Source organism: Cyphomyrmex costatus, unplaced genomic scaffold (genome assembly GCF_001594065.2).
Source record: "Cyphomyrmex costatus isolate MS0001 unplaced genomic scaffold, Ccosl1.0 scaffold273, whole genome shotgun sequence".
NCBI lineage: Eukaryota > Metazoa > Arthropoda > Insecta > Hymenoptera > Formicidae > Cyphomyrmex > Cyphomyrmex costatus.
In genome coordinates, this window is record NW_017276833.1 from 562,023 (window position 1) to 582,252 (window position 20,230).

Below are 20,230 nucleotides of genomic sequence, written 5' to 3' on the forward strand. Positions count from 1 at the left end.
CATTGAGGTTTTGGAAGCAGTTGTGAAACCCTGGATAGATAGCGTGTGTGATGACAGGCCATACGTATTCCAACAGGACTCTGCTCCTTCACACAAAGCCATGACGACACAAGATTCGATGTCCCAGAATCTGCATGATCACATAACTCCAAACATGTGGCCACCTAGCTCCCCGGATTTTAATCTTTTGGATTACTATGTATGGGGCGTTGTTGAACGGGAGACCAATAAACATCCCTATAACACGCTTGATTCCCTAAGAGCGGCTATTACCAGAGTAATGACGCGTATGGACGAGGATTATTTGATTCGGGCATGCAAACAGAGAATTGAAGCTGTTATTGCCGCTGAAGGCGACTTTATCGAATAACTGTATAGCCTTCGCTTAGTTTTTTTACTGTAAAAATTTTATTAAAATACAATAAGTTTTCTAAGAACAATTCTTAATACAAATTTTAGTTAAATTCAATATGTCCTCAAATACCTGACGCATTCTGTACATACAAATCGCCAAAAATGACATCACGATCTCTTGCTGTTCACTCTGTTTTTCCAATTTCCTGGCACTTAACTACAATCTTCTGAAATCCCGAACGATGATCAATGAAGGCCTACGTTCGTTCGAGAATATTTAGGAAAAGTCTGTTCTATACAAATTTGCCAAAAAGAGCGATTATTGATCATAATTTGGAAAATTCGATAGCTAAGACTAAAAAAATAAAAATAAGATTGTAGCAGATTAATTTGCTATGGAAAATTAACGAGTAAAATTTGTGCGAGTATTTTGTTTAATGAAATTGTAATTTAAAAAAAAGAGATGCAAAATCTGGGCATATAGCGAAGAATTTTATTAGAGATTTTATTATATTTAAAAGTTACGAATCGTTAAAATTGATATGCACGAGGAACACTTGGACATACGTTTTCGCTGGATGCGTAATCCAGAAATTCAGAAATAGGAAACCAAACACGTTGTAAAACAGCAACACCGAAGTCGGAGCAAAATTCGCTAGCCAACCTGGGCGCATCCTTTTCTCGTTAGACTTCCAAGTCGCAGACCAGCTGCTCGGTGGGTCATGTGCTCCGACGCACAGAGGGAACGAATGACGCGACACGCGAGTGTCGCGATCGCGATTCCGCAACGTAGACTCAGACGAATCGGATTAAACAATTAAATAACCTATCGTAAAGAGTATCGTTTAAATAATTTACATTTCTGTATATATACACACAATCATGCTCGCGTTCGCGTGTAATTCTCGTTGCTGCGTTCATTGAAGGGTTGCTTCTGACACCCAGTATTGGCACATGCACCGTTATCACTGGTCATTAGTTACATCATCGACTACGACAATTTTGACGACAATATTTTATGCATTTTATTCTTTCGAGTTTTTTTTGAGATACGCGAGTTTTACAATCTCCGTATGGCATCTGGGATTCAGAATTAGGAGACAGTGGCTTCGCGCGATCACTATTTCTCTTTCTCTTTCGTCTTTTCCTGTGTCCTGCTTGTTATTTCAAATTCGAAGGAAAACAGATCTATGAACGCGGAATTGCAGCTCCATCGCGCGATAACTTGGTGATAAAACTGGAACATGCGCGATTTTCCAATCTTCATACTTCCACACCGAGGACCCGATCAACGACATATTCATACCTTTTCGGCTCTCCATTGCCATTCTTCTCAGATTCAGACTTCGGTAAAACCTCTCTCTCGCCGTTCTCTGAACTTCGCGCTTCGGTCTCCGCCGCCGGTCGACTCTTAGCATTCACAGATTTACTGTCGGTGTTGGACAACGCGACTTCATCCGCGTTGACCATCACGGTAACGACATTCGTGGCATTTCGATCTGTAACACTGCCGCTCTTCGTGACAGGCAATGCACTTCCACCGGAAATATTGTTCGATCGCATTGTCATGGAATTTATAAAAACGCTGCTAACAGGCTCCGATGCGTACTTTTTATGCGTGTGTGATGTCGAAGAACATATGCCTTCATTTCCGAGCTCCTCAGGTGGTAGAACAGGAACGTTCAAATTCACTCGTGTAAAGAAAGCCATCTTTTCTCTGAAAAAAAGATAATGTTAATTTATCAAGTGATCTTTACGTAAAAGATGATTTTTTCCTATTAACCCTTATATGATCTTCAAAATTGTCAGGAAGTTATACAGATTTTCATTGCGATCTAATTTATTTGAAGACATGACTTTTGATTAACACTTCACTTGGATTAATTATTTCAGTGTCTTAAATATTATTATAAAATATTATAAATATTGGAATCCAGATCACAAAAAAACTGAAATAAAAGATAAGGAAAATAATTTTGTAACAAAGGGAAACTTACTTGAAAGAAATCATGTCGGGTTTTCCCTTCCCAGCCTTCGTTTTCCTCAACTTGTAAATCTCTTTCGAAGTTTTCTTTAACATCTTCTCTACTTTCTTATCCTCAAGGCTCTTGCCGTTCCTGCCACTTTCGGCTTGTGCTATGAGATTTTGAAACTTCTGGTCTTCTAGCAGCCATGTCGCTAGGTCGGTATCGCCTCTTTCACGCGCTTGTTCTAGCCGTTGCTTCAATTCTCGTAACCTACTAAGCTCATCTTGGAGATTATTTAGTTTAGCATGCTGCGCCTGGAGATCTAATTCGAGATCCAAAGACGTTCTGGCTGTCGACGGCAAATAAGACGACTTTTTCGTGGTTTTGTAACTGAGAGCGGAGGACGGTCGACGCCATCGCAGGGAACGTCTTTCTACCGAATTCCGTTGGAAAGGTCCGCCTCTGCGATAAAGCGGCATACTGCTATCGCTATCGCTGCGATTAAGCTGTATAAAACGAGATAAAAAAAATTAAATGCAAATGAGTGCCAAAATTCTCGTCTAAAGGTATGATACTTTGCAACCTTTTTTTATTGTGTACAGAATTTTATAAGAACAAAAAACAAATCTATTAAATATGTAATAGTAAAAAAATTTAATTAAAACTTACTCGACAGATGTAATGATTTCTACTGACGGCCGCGCTTGGTGAGAATGTTTGACTTCTTTTGATCACAATAGAGTTTTTGTCGTCATGAACAGCGCTGGGTGCAACGCCAGCCGCGGAAAGTTTTCTTTGCTTGCCCTGTTCCGGAATAAACACACACTCAGTGTTTGTTTCCTTGTCCTGTGTTTGCCTCGTTTCCTCGTTCAATTCTTCATCCTCCTGTTACGTTATAAATTTAGAATTCATTTTTCATTAATAAAAAATTCCTACAGTTTTAAAAATAAATTTAAGATTCAGCGCAAGTTTAATTCTCATCAAAAAATAACACTAATCGAGACAGTGGTAGAAAAATGTTAAATCCTGTTAAAACAATGGTTACACTTTTGATTGTTTTAATGACATTTGATAGTAAAGTCAAATTAATCGAAGCGGTAAATAAATATCGTTTATATAACAATGTCGTTTACCTCGTGCTCCAAAACATCTTCTAGAATATTATCCTCCACTGTAAACTCCACGATGATACCTTCTTCGTCGCTGTCCTCGCTCCCACTTTCACTACCATCATCCTCATCCTTTTCTTCCGGACTACGTAGACAATTCAGTTCTTCCAACCTCAACGTTACAGCTGTTTGCAGCTCATCGCAGCCTTGATTCCTCGTCAAGGTGGATGTTTGAGAACTGATTATCGTACTTTCGTCACTACTCTCTTCTTTCGTATTCTGTACGTTCCTATATACCGAAATATCCGATTCCTGCTTGTCGTGTTTCGTCAATCTGACATTTACAGAGGCACCATTGATACCGGGACTGTCAGATGGATGCATGAAGCGGAAGGAGAGTATGTTGTACCATTTTACGCTAGGAGATTCTGGACTAAAGTCTGCCAGCGAGACTTGTGCAGAACCCTGCAATTAAATCAGAAGAAACCATTTAACATGACTAATAATACTATGTTTTCAAATTAGCAACAATTAACAACTGTTTGTTCGTCCGAAAGAATTTGAAATTTTCATTATTTTCGTCAATTGTGTGTGTGTGAATATTGATTCTCTAATAAGTGTGTCTCAAATTTTCGATCATAACATTAAGTGGATCTGAGATTACTTTAAGTAAAGTGAGAATTTGTCATATATAAATAAAATAAATTTGAAAATAAAAATATACATACCAGACATTTCTCGGCCTCCGTGCACCAAAGTGTCACTTGCAATGTTTTTGTGTACAATTTGTTAAGCGGCACGGCGATTGGGAACGTTTCGCCGAAAGTCGGTTTTCGCAAGTCGATGACCGATTTCGTGCAACATGTATGATTGATAGGTAGTTGCATCGGCAACAATGCAGCTTTGATGTACCTGAAATGCGAAATAAAAACGTTATTTTTACAGACAAAAATTGCAGTGCGTAGTTGCACTTTTAAGTCGTGGACTCGCTTACAAGCTATCAATTATTCTCTAAAAGAATATTCAGACGAAAACAAATATAGAATTCGAGAGAAGGCTCGGTCTCCCTCTCTCCCTCCCCCCCTCTCTCTCTGTTTATCTCCTTCCTTCTTTTTTTCATTCATCAACGGAATTGGAAAACGTGAATTCATCGCGTGAAAGATGGATCATTAATCAAATGCTCTTGTGTAACTATATACATTAATCTATCTCTCTTCCTCGACCGTCGAAGCGTCATACTGTTTTGTGAATTTATGACCGGTGGCCGAACACAATGGCCGCAAGAATACATTCCTGAGTGGTTGTAAAGCTAATTGTGAGACACGGTATTGCTGATAATAGCCGACTCTTACATAACGAAGGTGAGCGCGACACGCAGCTGGTCAATGATCCAAACACGAGTGCGCGACAAGGATTCCATAATTACATTCCAATTTCACGAAGACGTCGGTAGAGACCCGAATGATCGATCGACCGGCCAACTCAGGTCATTAAGATCACCGATTGCAAACGGGGAATAGATAAAAGTCGAGTGTATTTGCGTAACTCGTCAGCAGGTTGATCTAACATTGCGCAACGAAGTTATTTAATCGGTGAAGTTATTTTAAAAAAGGAGATTCCTTTTTAAGTAGATAGTCTAAAATATGTAGTTATATCACGATATTAATATAGAACATAAATATTTATCTTATATTTTCTAAAGAATGAATAAAATTGACGTGTAAATGACACAATCGTAGAAGTACTGAGACGTAGTAAATATTGCTTGGAATATATCGTTTAAAAGTAATTAGAAAAAAAATCATCATGTGGATACTCACACTTGCGCATTGTCGGGTATGAAAAGTGCAGCCAAATTTCTGGCTCGTTCAATGCCAACATGAAGTAACCCATCACTCACTGAATACCTGATAAATGTTATAGATTTCAATTCAGTTGTTCGTTTCAAGATCCAAATCATCACAAGAATGCAATCAAATTTCCGCAAAAATAAAAGAAAATAAACTTATATTATAATAATTTATCGTAAATAAATAGATAGAATATATAAATAAATAAATAGAAGGAAGTTTACACGTTATTTAAAAAATTATAATTTTACATTATTATAAAAAATAATACATGGTTGATTATATAATAATCTTTGTGCATCACAATGTTTCCACATTATTTTTTATAAAATTTTCACATAATTGCTTTGTATATATAATCCGATAATATAATACATTTTAAATGAGTATACATTTTTAATAAGAAAAATACTGTCTGCAAAAAATATACTTCTATAATATTGTGATACTTTTATGCACATTTTAATTTTTTTTGTTCAATATTGTTATAATGTATAGTCCATAAATAAAACATACCTCAGTTTAATCTGCACTTGTGCCGTTTCTAGACTCATTTCGCCAGAAGCTAATGAATCTACATCGGAGATAGGCCCGGATAATCTTTTTCGATTGCACGCCTCAAAAACACCCGAGTCACCTGCGACGCTCTCATCAGAAACGGCGGCGGAGACGGATCTAGTGTTGGTGCCGGAACTGCTGGCTCTCGATCTGATCCCAGTAGGTGGTGGCGTTTCGCTGATCGGCGACAAGGGGAGTGGCTCCTGCGGTAGGGATAATGACGGTACCTGTTGCAGTTGCAACTGCGTGCCACTCGCGCCAGGCCTGCCCAAGCCGCTGCCTTGGGACATGTTACTCGATTGCAACTCGACAGGCGGATGGGGACCAACCACAAGTTTCAAACGATCCTGTGTATTGACGGAACACGGCTGTTCTTGCTGCGATGCTACTCCTTGTTGCTGACTAAATCTGAACTCTGACAAACGATCCTCTAATTGATTCCCGTCCAGGTGAGACGTAGCAGTACCGCTAATTGCTGCCATTGTTGTTGTCGTTGCTGTCGCAGCAGGCACCACTCTTTGATATTGCTTCCTCTGCTGTTCTACCTGCTCATAAGCAGGCGGTGGACCCATCGGCGCGTTTTCATACAACGGCGATACTGGTGGGCTTACACTAGACAAGCTCGATCTGGGAGAGAGACTTGGCTGAGATCTGCCGGGTGAGGATGTACCGACGAGATTGCTCTGTTCGGAACCGCGCAACAGTCTTTCAACACGTCTGTGGAGGTCAACCATATCGACTGGTCGCTCTTGCTGTAAACTGGTCGATCCCAGACACTGCGGGCCACCGTAAATATCCGTGAAGCTAAGTCCTGAACTGAGAGAACCTTTGCTACTCGTCGTGCTGAGACTACCGAGACTGGAACTACTGCTCACCGACAACGTGCTAGCGCTCAAAGTTTTCAACTGACTCTCTAACATTGCCATTGAGCGCAGAGCGTTTCTAAGTTGCTGCAGCAACAGTTGCTTCTCTTCGTGGAGCCGTACGCGATCGGTGATGGTTTTATTTGAAAGCTCGAACGCAGTATTAAGGTCTTGCTCAAGTCTGCGAATCTCCAACTGGATTTTCTTCATGTCCTGTTGCGTTCTCGTACGTGGCGTGATGCTACGTAATTCCCTCAATAACTGCTCCTTTTCTTGGAACAGTAACAGCTTATCCTTATCGCTCTCAGTTTGCCCCGGCGTCACTTTTTCTTCGAGATCCGCCAACTGTTGCTGTATATGTTGAATCTGTTTTCTCGCCTCATCATATTGCAACCTCATACGTGCCATCTCGGCCAGTCGAGTACCAATCGGTACCAACTCACCCGAGAGATCAGTCTGGGAGGCTGTGCTGAGTTTTTCCTGCGGTAAGCTCAGCGTGCTAGCTTCCGGACTGCCCTCGCATAGTTGCAACCTAGTCAGTTCATCCTTCAATTGTGCCAATGATTGCATCAGTTCAGCCTTCTCCTTCTCGCCTGAGCTTAAGGACTTTTGGATGTTGCGAAGTTCTGTCATAATCGCTTGCGCTTCCATGATATTGTAGCATCCACCATGGTGGGTGCTCAATTTTTGTTCCACACTATAGAAAGGAATAGATTGTAAAAGTTAGAATTATTCTTAAATATGGAAAAAAAATAATTCTATGATATACATATATATATATATATATCTGTAAAGTTTTGATTTGTTAAATAAAAATTATTATTAGAATAAGTATTATTAAAATAAATGTAAAAGAGAGGTAAAGTTTTGCGCATAAAAATCTTGGTAAAATGTATAAAAATAATTTTCATTACAGACTGAGATTAAATTACTTAAACAAGTTTAATACAAAAATGAGTCAATGTTTTAATGTTCGCCTATGTAATACCTGGCGAGAGTATCTACTCCTCGCTGCGTGCAATTCATCTCCGCTCGAATTTGCTCGAGTTCTCGTTTTAGTCGAGAAACACGACTCCTTGCAAGTGCCACGTCTGATTTAAGCAGGTCAGGGTCATATTTGGTACTCAAGGAACTCGAGCTGGAACACACTACAAACCACAAATGCCCGTCAACATTTTCCGGCGATGAGAACTTTCTTTACCTACTCACGTTGAAATCAATTAAAAAGCGGATGTTTGATCATAATGTAAAATCCAAAATACGAAAACCTTCAATCATGACAAATTTCCTAATTCGCAGCAATATTCTGTACAATCTCATTTTAACAACACAACACTTTTCAAGTGACAGAATTGACGAAGCATTTATAAATAGCTGCATATAACGCGCACAGTATATAACCAAATTACTAATTAATTCAAGAATCGATTAAAATCCTCTGTATGTTAAATTACACTCACAGCTTGTACGCGATGCGCCAAGGGTAGTCAAGGCATTATTAAGGTGATTGTATTCATCCTGAGCCAGGCAGAGTCTTTGATGTTTTACGTCATAGATCTCCTTCTTCGCCTATAACACAAGAATTTGAATCTTTGTACAATAACTGTTATCAACTGATTTTCATATATCTATATATCAATATCATGTAACACATTTTCATATGTATCATCACTGTAACAGATCGGCAATATCTTTTTTCATAACATACGAGACATGTTAATTAAATGTGTTAAGAAAACGATAAAGAATGAAGAAATAATTTGTCGTAGTTATGTAATTTTTAAACGGTAGTTATTTGAGTTCGAAGCATTTAGGTGATATTGTGCTTCCATACATAGCAACATCGCCGGGCTGCATAGTTTGTAATTATTTATTTAGCGATTACGTGCAAATTGCGCGCGCTAGAATGTCAGATATGTATGTTTACTTATGTATATACGTAAAGGAAAATGATATGTAAAGAAATATAAATATGTGGAAGAATAAAACTTTCCAAGAGAAAAAAAATCTAAAAACTTCAAAATATCTTTCTTTAATATAAAAAGGACTCTATCCAGTGCTCTTTTAATCAATCATTTAATAATCATTGAAGAAGGAATTATAACATTTTCGCAAATTAATTAATCAGAATAAATAAGATTTATCTTAAATCATGTGAGTATAATCCTTCGTGTCATGTGCTTTGCTCAATATGTTTCACATAGAAAATACAATTAAATATTCCTATCATGTAGTTTCACGATTATCTCATATATGTGATGACACTGCATTCCCAATATTCGGAAGAACTACACGGAGTTTCTTGTGCAAAGAATACATCACGATACGTCAATCTCACTGAAAAAGATCTCTCGACCGCTCACATTCGCACACAATCACGTCTCATCGTTAAGAGAACATTTACAATTTTAACGCTTCGATGATAAAATTTTTCGAAGCACCTTTCTAAAAGACGAAATCGAAGAGGGGGCACTGAAAGCACACAATTTCCGCGTTCTCAGAAAAGAAGAAGCGACCACGGGATTATCGATTGGCGAAATCGACGAGTATTCTCAAGATATTTCTTACGAGTAAAATCCTGCGCAAAGTGTAAAATCCTTACGTATTCGCAGTAATAATACGCCGTAGTGTCGGTAACGTTGCGTTTGTAACACTGCTCCCAGTAGAACCTCTGTATCTGCTCGTCGTTTTCGTAATCATTATGATAGCACATTTTCATACGATACTGAGACACCACGTTCTCGTAGATTTGTTCTTGTTGCTGCTGCTGCTGCTGCTGCGGCTGCTGAATTAAGCGCTGTTGTTGTTGATACTGAAGATACGATGGAGGCTGCGAACTTCTGTGTTGCTGCTCCTGCGCTAGCTGCTGCTGCTGCTGATGATGATGATAATTATTCACGTAGTTACGGTACTGATGTGCCGGTACGAGTACGCAGAGGGTGTACTGACGGTCCATGCCGAGTACACGGTGAACTGTGCGCACTCTCTGTGGCTACGCGATACCTTTCTTCCTCCTGTTTCTCCTCCTCCACCTCCGCTTTTTCTTCTTCTTCCTCTCTTCTTTCTATTTCTCTTCCACCCTCTCTCTCTCTCTCTCCTCTCTCTCTCTCTCTCTCTCTCTCTCTCTCTCTCTCTCTCTCTCTCATTTCCACTTCTTCACTTCCTCCTCTCAATCCCGTCCCGTGCTCTCCTGCGCTCTCATGTACTCTCTTCTATCTCCTCTTTTCTCCTTGCCTCATCTTCGCGAAGGCCTCCTCGAGACTGGCCGGTTTACGGGGCCCGAAATTCCGATCCCCACCTCCGTGGGTCTCAATTTTTAAGGGATCCCACCTTTTTTCCTCTTTTTACCTCCTCTTCCTTCGCTTCTTGCTTCGTCCAGCCAGTCCTACCTGCCCCTCTTCGGTATCTGTCCTATCCCTCCTCCGATACCCCTTTTTACCCCTACCACGGCAACCTCGCGCACACAGATTCTTTTCTCTCCAACGGAATAGAGTACAAACTGGCTCCACGTACTCCCTCTTCATCCTCTTCCTTCTTCTCGTCTTCTGCTGCTGCTGCTGCTGCTGCTTCTTCTTCTTCTTCTTCTTCTTCTTCTCCTTTTCGTCATTCTCTCTCATTCCATGCGCTTCCTCCATCGTATATTTTTCATATCATCTCTCTCTCCCCCCCCCCCTCTCTCTCTCTTTCACACACACACATAATTCTCGATGGCCTTAAGCGCCTCTTTCTTACCCGACGTAAAAAGGCGGGCCTCGGCAGCCCCAACAAGATTGTCGCAACCAGGACCTCGGTTCAAACTCTAAGTTCTGGTTTAAAAGGGATGAGTTTAAAATTTAAATAGCGCAGTGTAATGTGTGTCTAGCTTTCACGTTGAAAATAAATTACTTAATCCATTCTACAATTGGGTTCTAGATCTAAGACTATCAAATATCCCTTATCCTTAATATTAAATTGTTTATACGTGTGAAACTCCTTTCTCTCCAATGGAAAAGAATTTTACTTCAAAAAATTTAAACATGGTTATCAAAGATTTTCAATTGATAAGTTGTAAAATTTTGTTAAACTACTACTAAAATACATGTAGTCACTAATATATATTGTGTCGCAATGCATATAAAATTGTATGTAAAGATAGTAAAAAGAAACTATTACATAGTTGATAATAATAAAAACTTTTATACAAATATTTATTCAGCTTTTATGTCACAGCAAGATACAAATTTTTATTAAAGTAAATTTTTGTTAGAGGAAATTGCCTTTCCATTATGTGAAGTGTCAAAATCTATGTTTATCACCGTTACATTTTGGCCCTCGAGGGTGTCTATTTTTTTTCAGACTCGCGGAATGTCGTCGCATGCAGCGCAATCCAGAAGCGCAGGGCGCCCGAGGGCCAATGCACGATTCTGTCATTGGTGGGGACAACGTGTGCGCTAGTTATGAACATAGGAGCCAGTAGAGAGAAAGGTAGACGAGAGGGTAGTTAGGATTGCTGAGGAATCAGCAGACGACGAGAACGAATGAACGAGGGAGAAGTAGAATGGAGGCATAAAGAAGGGACGTGATAGAGAAGGGCGAGAAAAGAGAAGGGATAAGGGAAGGAAGACCGAAGGAGAGGGGGGGGGGGAGATACGGCGAGGTCACGGTACGACCCTGCTTTGAAACGTGGTTGCATTCGTCCGGGGCCTTGCCGTCGTCGGTAGTAGAACCGACCTTGAATCGCGCATTATGCCCCGTCCTTGTTGGAATTTCTGGGGCCCCTACTAGCCCCCATCAGCAGTGTCTCCGAATGATCATCTAAGAGCGGGCCCAGCCGGCAGGGCAGCCGGGGCCTCGCTCGTTGCCGTCCCCACTACTCTCCGCCAATCGTGGGGACTCGCCTCATCCGTGAGGCTCCAGTATGTGCACCGGAGGAGAGCACACGGATTCTTTCCGTTCTCGCCCTCTCTTCTTCCCCGCCGCGCCTTCCCGCATCTTCTCTCCGCAAAGCCATCACGATCTCTCTCTCTCTCTCTCCCCCCCCTCCCCTCATCGCCATGCTTCCTCTTCGCCCTCGAAACATCGGGAGAGAGAATCCACGGCGCCTCACGCGCACATTTCTCAGTCCATACTATTATTATTGAGAGAGCATACAGATGGTATCAAGTACGGGCCTGTTTTGTCCGTCCCCCGAGAAGGGGCCTTACTTTTTCACCCGTCTATCTTCTCCATTCTCGTCCTTGTTCTCTTTTTTTTTTTTTTTTTTCCCCTCTATCTCTTCCTACTCTTCCATCGTCATCAGCCGGGACCGGCTTCTTCGCGACCTCCGACTAAACGCATTCTTTTTTCGTTCGATAGACTTTCTTCTTCTCTTTCTTGGAACGGCGAAATGACTTCGATTTCCGATAGGAAATCTCCGGCCCACTCTTGGATCGCGGTCGACATTCTCCGATTTCGATCTCTTCATCGAATATATATTTGTGATATTGCTTTAGATCAATACTCTTTTTTTTTTTTTTTTTTTAGCTTTTGAAAACTTCATAATAAGAGAATGTAGATGCGCATTGTACAAGTTGATAAAAAAAGATAAGTTTTTTTTTTTCACTATTTTATACATTTAATTAGCAAATTTTCGAGCTGGTGTGTGCGAAGCAAAAAGGAATGTTGATAAGGCCAAGAAACAAGCATAATCTAAAATATTATATGTATATATTTTTTTTTATTTCATTATTTCATATAATTCTAAAGTTTATTTAGATTATATTTAATTAAAATAATGCTGTTGACATAACATCATTTATTTCAGTGTATATATACTCTGTATAAATACAATTTGTTTTCAAAATATTTTCTTGCAAAACATCTCTGAATATTAACATATTTAGAATTAAACACATTCAGAATTAATGTTAAAGATTTTACGTTTGACGATTGTTTTGTTTGCAATCTCTAGCTACAAAATGCTAGAGATTGCATGCCTGTTTCTCCGTATCATTTGGTGTCTAGGACGCATCTCCCGTCTGAAAGGAGTCGAAGGAACGAGGGCTCTTCAGCGACAGCCGCATTCCAAGCAAGACGCCTAATACCGTTCCTAGCACGGCAAAAAACAAAAGGTCATCACGAAGGATACGAGGGAAAGAAGATACGACAGGATCATACGAGAAGGAAGACGATCCGCGGCATTGTTGGGGCCCGTAGAGGAGAAGGAACGCGGCGCAGGACGAAGAGGAGGCGCGGAAGGCGTCTCTCGGATATATTCCTGCGCAAACGGCCGCGATTTATACCGCCTGAAGCTCGCTATCCTAGAAGCCGAATGCCTAACTGATTGCTGAATTCCATTCCATCGGCCTTTCCTCCCTACTCTCTCATTCTCTCTCGCTCTTTCTTTTTCTCTTCCTGCTCTTCGCTCTCGCGAGCGACTCGCGTCCTCCGTCTTGGGAATGCTACGAGAAACCACGAACGTCGTCGTTTGCTCTCGTTTAAAATTCCAGCTGCCTCGATAGAACCATCTGAGGAGGAATATCATAAATTTCGGATAATTCTGACAACATTTTTCAATTCTAAAATTTCACAACTTTCTGATGAGGATTTTCGGTACAAACTAATTGTCAAGTACTTACAGATATGTATTCTTCCGTAGCATACCTTTCTCTTCGAGAAATGGTAATTTGAATCAAAAATATTATTAAAAAAATTTTCATCTAAAATCGTCATTCCCAATCACCTTTTTTTTAAACGAATCTGTTAAGAAAAATGCGCATTGTTTGTGTTCAACAGATACAACAGCTTTGCTGCAGCTATTGTAAAATTCCTTAATATGACTGCTCTTATATAATCTTAATTCCTCATTAGATGTAAATGAACCAATCATATTAAAGAATTTTACAACAATTGTAAACTATTCCTATGTCTGTTCTTCTTTCTTTTATTTTACGTTTATGCGACTTGCCTAACAGCTCGAAATAACTCTTACCTTATATAATAACATGAGAAGGATAATTAGAAGAGTCAAAGGATTACAAAGAGGAACAAATTGCCGGATCCGAATATCAATTAATCGGTCATCTTCTAGTTGTATTCTACTCCGTATTGCAAAATCGTGCTCGCGTGTCGATCATATCGCTCTCGTTTGTCATCGGAGAAATTTTTCTCATTGGTCGCGTTCAGCAGACTCAACTGTTGCGGAGCGGATCCATGAGCGCTCACTGCCATTGGTCGATCTAAAAGAATATATACCAATAGCAGTGAGCGCTCACGGATCCGCTCCGCTAAAGCCAATAGATTTATAGAGTACCGCGAACTCGCGTCCATTTTGTCGCAAAACGCTGCCATTTCTTAGAATAAGTTAAAGAATTTAACGAATTTATTGGCTCATTGCCCTTATTTTTCGAAAACTCAAAATTTTGAATGAATATATGATTACATTTTCTTTTACGTGAAAAATATGAATAAACGCAATTTGGAGCTTAATTATAAATTTTTGTATTCATCGGGCACACTATACACAATAAATGATCTTAATTTGACACTTCTTCTTTTTTAGGCCCTAAGAACTCAGGTTTCAACAACGAAACCCATTAACCTTGCAGACAGTGGCCTTCAAGGAGAGATTCTATTTGAGCAGTAGAATCTCTCTCGACCTGCAGAGTATTTTCCAGTATTAGTCCAAAAAAATTCAACGCTTACTGACACGAATTGCGCATTACGGATCGTGAAAACAGAGTCTTGCCTATTTCGCGATTTGCAATCCGGATCTTTGGCCACTTCCATGTGATTGGCTGATTAACAATCCGCAGCTCGCAATCCGAATCCGATCCGCGTTCACAATCCGTAGAGTGACACGGGCTTAGTGCAGGTGCAATTTATATATACGACTTTTGCGAGGATCAAAATGTTAAGGTATTCTGGCGCGATTGGCCCTTTGAGTGACGGAATCAAAAGCGGTGTATCAGGATCACGTATATCTACATTTCGAAGGTGGATTTGCCACCTACAATAATAATTCTCGCGGTCGCTGTGGCGTAGCGTGTAACGTAATGCGTGCACGCACGTGAGCTATCTCGGTGGCTTCATCTCGGCACTTGGCGTGCGGGATCTTTCCGCGCGATGAAAGGACGATGTCCGTGGCGGAGCGGAAGACAAGAGATGTGTACTAGGAAGAAAATATATGGGGAAGTCGATGGGAATGCGTTTCCGAGGAGGGACGACAAGAAGGAAGGGAGTGAGTAAACAGGAGAGTTACGAATAAAGGAATGGGCCAGAAGAGGTGAAGAGAACTGGAATGCCGGAGGAAGATAACAAAATAAAAATATACGGAAAGATGGGAAAAGAAGCTGAAAAATAGACGAGGAGAACGCGAAGAGATATAGTAAAGCTACACTAAAAGAATAAGGTATAATATAATAAGGAAAGAAATAAAGGGGGGGAAAAAGGCGAACGAATTGTATATTGCTCAAATGTAAATAAAGATGAACCAACCAACGAAAAAGCTGAGGAGAAGCAAACGAAAACGAAAACATATAAGAGAAGCAAAAAAAAGCCAGTGAAACAAATATGAATTTTTAGAAAAACATACTACGGCGAAAAATAAAGCGAGGAGAGAAAAAAAATAGGAGAATTATCTTTGCATGAAATAATAAGAGATATTGCATTTGGGGCTGTACAAGATAGAAGCGATATGGAAGAAGCTGTACGGACTTTTGAATTTTTTTATGACCTACATCATTCTGTATCGATTGCATATTACAAATGTAGAATGCCGTGAGGCACTGCAGCAGAGAAATGATTTCCCCGCGAGCTAGAAGAATTTAAAGTAAAAAGACAGACAGAGAGAGAGTGAGAGAGGGGGGAGGGGGAGCAGGAAAGCGAGAAAGAGAGGCCGCGGCCAAGAAGTTCACATTGCAAGGAGTAATGGCAAGGAAGAAGGCCCGCTCGCGCGAGCGAGTGCAGATGGTGATGGTGGCGGCAGTGGAGACGGCGGAGGAAGAGGGATCGGAATGCAGCCGAGTGAGGAATTCCGACCCCTCCCGCATATTTATCTGAACGCGCGGCGCGGCGCGGCGCGGCGCGGCGCGGCGCGGAGGCAAGCGGGACCTGGGTCGGGCCCGGTTCGCGGGACCCCCTTTTATAGTGCGCCAACCACGCGGGTTCGCGCACGAAGAGAGAGTACAAATAAAGGAGAGAGGAAGCAAGGTAACAGAGCAAGAGAGGAGATGGAGGAGAGACAGAGAGAGGGAGAGAGAGAAACGGAGGAGACGGACCGAGGAGGATACGTACGAGGCCAGTGCCAGGCCACTATTACGACCTTAGTGTAGGCTTATTCAGGAATGCCCGCGGTGTTTTGTAATTGGATGCATTCGTAAGATTTTCTTATAAATGCGAACGAGCAAGCGAGTGAGAAGAAAGAGGGGCAGAGTTAGACACAAGTTCGATAGGAGCAATAGTATCGAAGAACTTTTTGAAAACCCTTTATATGTATATATATATATGAAGATATTCATCGAAGAACAAATGTTTATGTTTAAATATGTGAGGCACGTAAATAGAATATTTTACAGTATTACGAAATGATACCAAAAACTCGATTCTTGGCAACAACGCAAGATTTGTGCACTTTAATGTGCAGCCATAGACCTCACAAAAATTTTGTTATATTTTAATTAATAAACTGTGTTTGTTCTCTAATTAAAATTTGGTTATAGTAATAAAATTTTAATAAAAGCAACGCGGTAAAAATTCGGATAGTACAGCACCTGGGCGCGAATTCAACATCTACAACTAAGAACATTCGATGGTTCAACAAATCGCTAACGTTCAGCTGTTAACTTTTCTACTTCAACATAGAAAATTACCGAATCAGTGAAAATTTTAGCTGCTTTTTTTTTTCTGCGAACACAATTTTTAAAATTAAACATAAAAAATTTCGATAATTTACAACAAAATTCGAGCAAATGTTTCTCTCAATGTGCAGATCTGACAGTAATTTTGTTTGAATCAACAAAATAATTATGTAGCTCAAACTGACAGCTAGAATGGTAAAACTTTATGATAGCATTACTCATTATATGTACTGAGTGTCCTACATGATAATTTCGAAATTCAAAATTACTTCCAGATTTGTATCTGCAGCTAATTCTTCAGATACTTTTATAAAATTGTTCCTCTCGTGTGCGCAAATTTCCACACCGGACATGACTTTCGTAGAATTTGGCAGGGGCCCGTTACTACCTCCCAAGGTTGATGAGAGACTCGACGATGGCCGCTACGACAAAAAGAAAGAAAGAGGAACGTGCTCTCGAGATTAAAATGATTAGGTTTAGGTAGAAGAGTGGTGAGGGGGAAAGAGAACACACACACACACAAACACACACACACACACATGCGCGCGCGCGCGCACAGAGGAAGGAGGAGAGCGCGTTGGGAGCCCGAGTGCTACCGGGTGCTCACGTGATCGCCCGGTGGCTACCGAATTCCGTATGAAGTGGGTCTCGTGCTTCGCTCGAAGGGCCCCACCAGAGCCCCTCTAAACAACCTGATCCACTTCGGGATCACGGAGATAGGAAAATCGGATGCATGTAAGCGGATGCAACTTTGTATTCCCGCGGTCTCCAATATATAATGGCTGGTTACTTTTTCGCGTAAAATGCGAAATTTTCTGGAAAGATCTACGCATAATTTTTAAGGGTTTTTGTTTCATAAGAAATAAAAAAAAAACTTGTAAATTATTCTGGAAAACATAATTTATAGTTATTTTAGTGTTTCAAGATTGTGTAAAGTTTCACGTATTCGTCATCTATACGATATTATAACATTTTAAGTACAATACAAAATAGTTTTATTGGGCTTCTTGTAGGAATACATTAAGAATACAAGAATAATGTAGCTCAATAATAATAAAAATCAAAATATTAATATAACAAGGATTGCGAGTCAAAACAGTACCATCCAATGAATCAGTGACAAAAGAATAAATTCTAAGAATGCATATCAGTTGTAACTATAATAATAAGGGTGCCTAATACTTTTGCACAAGGGGCTATACGTTTCGACTCCAGTTGAAAAATCGAAACCGACCGAACGACCGATCGACCGATCGACGACTATTTATATGCAGTATATTTATGTACATTAAACTTTGCATACTATTATATCTCATATGAGAACGGAATCGAATAAAAAATTATGAATAAAATATTGACTAGATATTTTTTTACCGTTCATATCCACTCTCTATTTTTATGAATGCTTTCAGGAATTTTGGATGCATTCGGTAATCGGTACATTGCGACATAAAGGAAGGAGTTTCATTTATCGTTTGTAATTTGTAATAGGGAATAGGGATTGGGACTATAAATAAACGGAGTCTTTCCTAGTTTCCTACATCAAACGATCAAATATTAGGTATTTACATATTTTCGTAAGCTCTAATTAAATGAATACATACAATACGTATGTACGTATAAGAGTGCAAAGAAAGGAAAAAGGAAATATTATAACATTAAGATTACGAGTAAATACGATATAATATTAATATTTTTTAATATGTATAACTTGTAAATAAAATTTAATTGTAAGTGTTAATACACTTAAAATCTATCTTCTACTCGTATAGGCAAACATACGAACAGACCTCAAAGAGAGACTTTCAAATATTTTAAATTTAGGAACTAGACATAGAAATGTCCTGCAATCTTTCATTTTAAGAGCAAGAACCACAACACAAAAAATTCAAGCAAATTAACTGAAAACGTTTTTACATATATAAATTGTGTGGTCCTTTTGAAATCTCCTCGAAAAGCTTTATTGAGAGAACAAATATATCTTCATTTTAAACATAATCTTGTAATAAAACTTTTTATTATCGACACTCAAATGCAAAATTTCTCGATGATGAATTCATCGTTCAGGTATTTTTTTATTCGCGCAGATATTATATCGTATGAGTGCATTTCGCACATGTATATCGTTCATCGGCGTGCGTGTGAATTTTTGCAAGCGTCGAATGGAACGCGCGAGATCAGTGATATCTGATTCAGATTTACGTTCGATGGCGGGAAGAAGGGAAGGATATGAGAGAGGGGAATGGAGGGATCGAGAGTAATCGGGCTGACGGTCGAGAAAGGAATTTCTTTGGCCGGACAGCTGCTGCCGAACAAAGGATGCGGGATATAAAAGAAGAGTTCCTCAAGGCGCACGTGGCTCTTGCAAGAAGAAAAGAGTGGGGAGAAAGGAAGAATGGAGAGAGAGAGAGAGAGAGAGAGGAGGAGGAGGAAAGAATCCACGGCTAATATACAAGGATTGAATATACACGCGACCACAGGTCTTTCCTCCCCTTTCCCGCAACACTTTTCCCACTTTTTCTCCCCTTTTCCTCACCGATTTCCTTTTTTTTTTTTTTTCAATCATCAAAGCACACAAATCGCATTAATTTTAAGAAATAAAAATTCCGAAAAATTGAAAAAATTGTTTTATCAAAAAATTTCATCTATCCTTGCCTGTCATTAAATTATTATCAAAATGTATATTTCATTTGATCTTATCAAAAATTGTAGTAAAAATAAAAAAGAAAGAATTACTGATTCTCGCGCGGGATGAAGTTCTTAAAATATTAAGCTACGTGTAAGAAAGAAATTCATCATATTTTTATCAGAGAAAGTTTTACAAGCTACGTATAAGTAACTTTTTATAGAAATTGAGTGCAATAAGGTTCTTTTATTCTTCAGTATAATACAATAAGGTATTTTATATTTTTTATATATGTATATATCCCTTCATTGTAAATCACGCCAAGTCTCGTTCACGAAATAAACGAAACGAAATCTGCTGAAATAAATAAAAATTTAACTAGACGGGAAAATAATTTTGTCAGACCATATCAAAATAATTATGTAGGAAATTTAGATATGACAAGCAACGCAATAAAAAAATTCGTATATTCCTACTGTCAGTTAAGATATCGTACAAGTAATTATTTCGATAAAATTATTTCCTAATCGGTAGCTAAATTAGATACTTCGGTAATATTCGTTTCTTTTTTTTTTATCCCGCGCAATTCTAATTCGTGCGGTGTCACGGGTTTTACGCAAAGATATCAAGCTTGATTCATTTACGCCGGCTGATAAGCCCATTACATGTGATGCAGTCCGCATTCTTGTTCACAGAAGTCGCCACGATGCTCGAGCTCCACGCATCGCCGGGGAGAGTCAACGTGGGATATCGCACGATTCGCCGCGGTAAATCCGCGCGCCGCACCGAAAGCACCTTACTTTTGTATTAATGCTTATATCGAGTGAAAGTGTATCGCACATACCGCAAATGTTATACGAGCGTGCGCGTCCACCGCCTGCCGTTGCTTATAGTAAAGAGCGCGCGGAATTACTCGCCTCTATTCGTTTAATTTATCTCGAAGGAAAAAATACGACTTGAAGATGCACACCTCTTGAATTGCGCAGGATAAGCGTATAAAGCCTTTTATCCTTATAGAAATCCTTCGACATTAATTTGTTTCTTCGCGATTCTTCGATTACGAAAGAAACAACGGGGGGGGGGGGGGG

At 39.7% G+C, this 20,230-nt stretch overlaps 2 protein-coding genes across 2 annotated transcripts in view; both read right to left on the bottom strand.

The window, feature by feature from the left end:
• Positions 1 to 778: 778 nt before the first annotated feature.
• The window catches only part of LOC108774769 (WW and C2 domain containing protein kibra), a 71,084-nt gene continuing 51,632 nt past the window's right edge, over positions 779 to 20,230 (bottom strand). Inside the window, exons 4-12 of the mRNA XM_018540954.1 lie at positions 8,162 to 8,270; positions 7,690 to 7,849; positions 5,797 to 7,398; positions 5,251 to 5,337; positions 4,159 to 4,342; positions 3,455 to 3,895; positions 2,991 to 3,206; positions 2,352 to 2,827; positions 779 to 2,071 (exon numbers count right to left, since the gene is read on the bottom strand). Coding sequence (XP_018396456.1) covers positions 1,618 to 2,071; positions 2,352 to 2,827; positions 2,991 to 3,206; positions 3,455 to 3,895; positions 4,159 to 4,342; positions 5,251 to 5,337; positions 5,797 to 7,398; positions 7,690 to 7,849; positions 8,162 to 8,270 — 3,729 coding nt within the window. The 3' untranslated portion in view covers positions 779 to 1,617. The remainder of the gene's footprint in view (positions 2,072 to 2,351; positions 2,828 to 2,990; positions 3,207 to 3,454; positions 3,896 to 4,158; positions 4,343 to 5,250; positions 5,338 to 5,796; positions 7,399 to 7,689; positions 7,850 to 8,161; positions 8,271 to 20,230) is intronic.
• On the bottom strand, positions 9,175 to 9,768 carry LOC108774770 (GATA zinc finger domain-containing protein 10-like). Its single transcript, XM_018540955.1, has one exon. The coding sequence runs from the start codon at positions 9,655 to 9,657 to the stop codon at positions 9,199 to 9,201; it is 459 nt and encodes a 152-aa protein (XP_018396457.1). The 5' UTR covers positions 9,658 to 9,768; the 3' UTR covers positions 9,175 to 9,198.

Excerpts from the sequence above, each read along its gene's own strand:
- LOC108774770 (XM_018540955.1), bottom strand. The coding sequence starts at position 9,657 with ATGGACCGTCAGTACACCCTCTGCGTACTCGTACCGGCACATCAGTAC.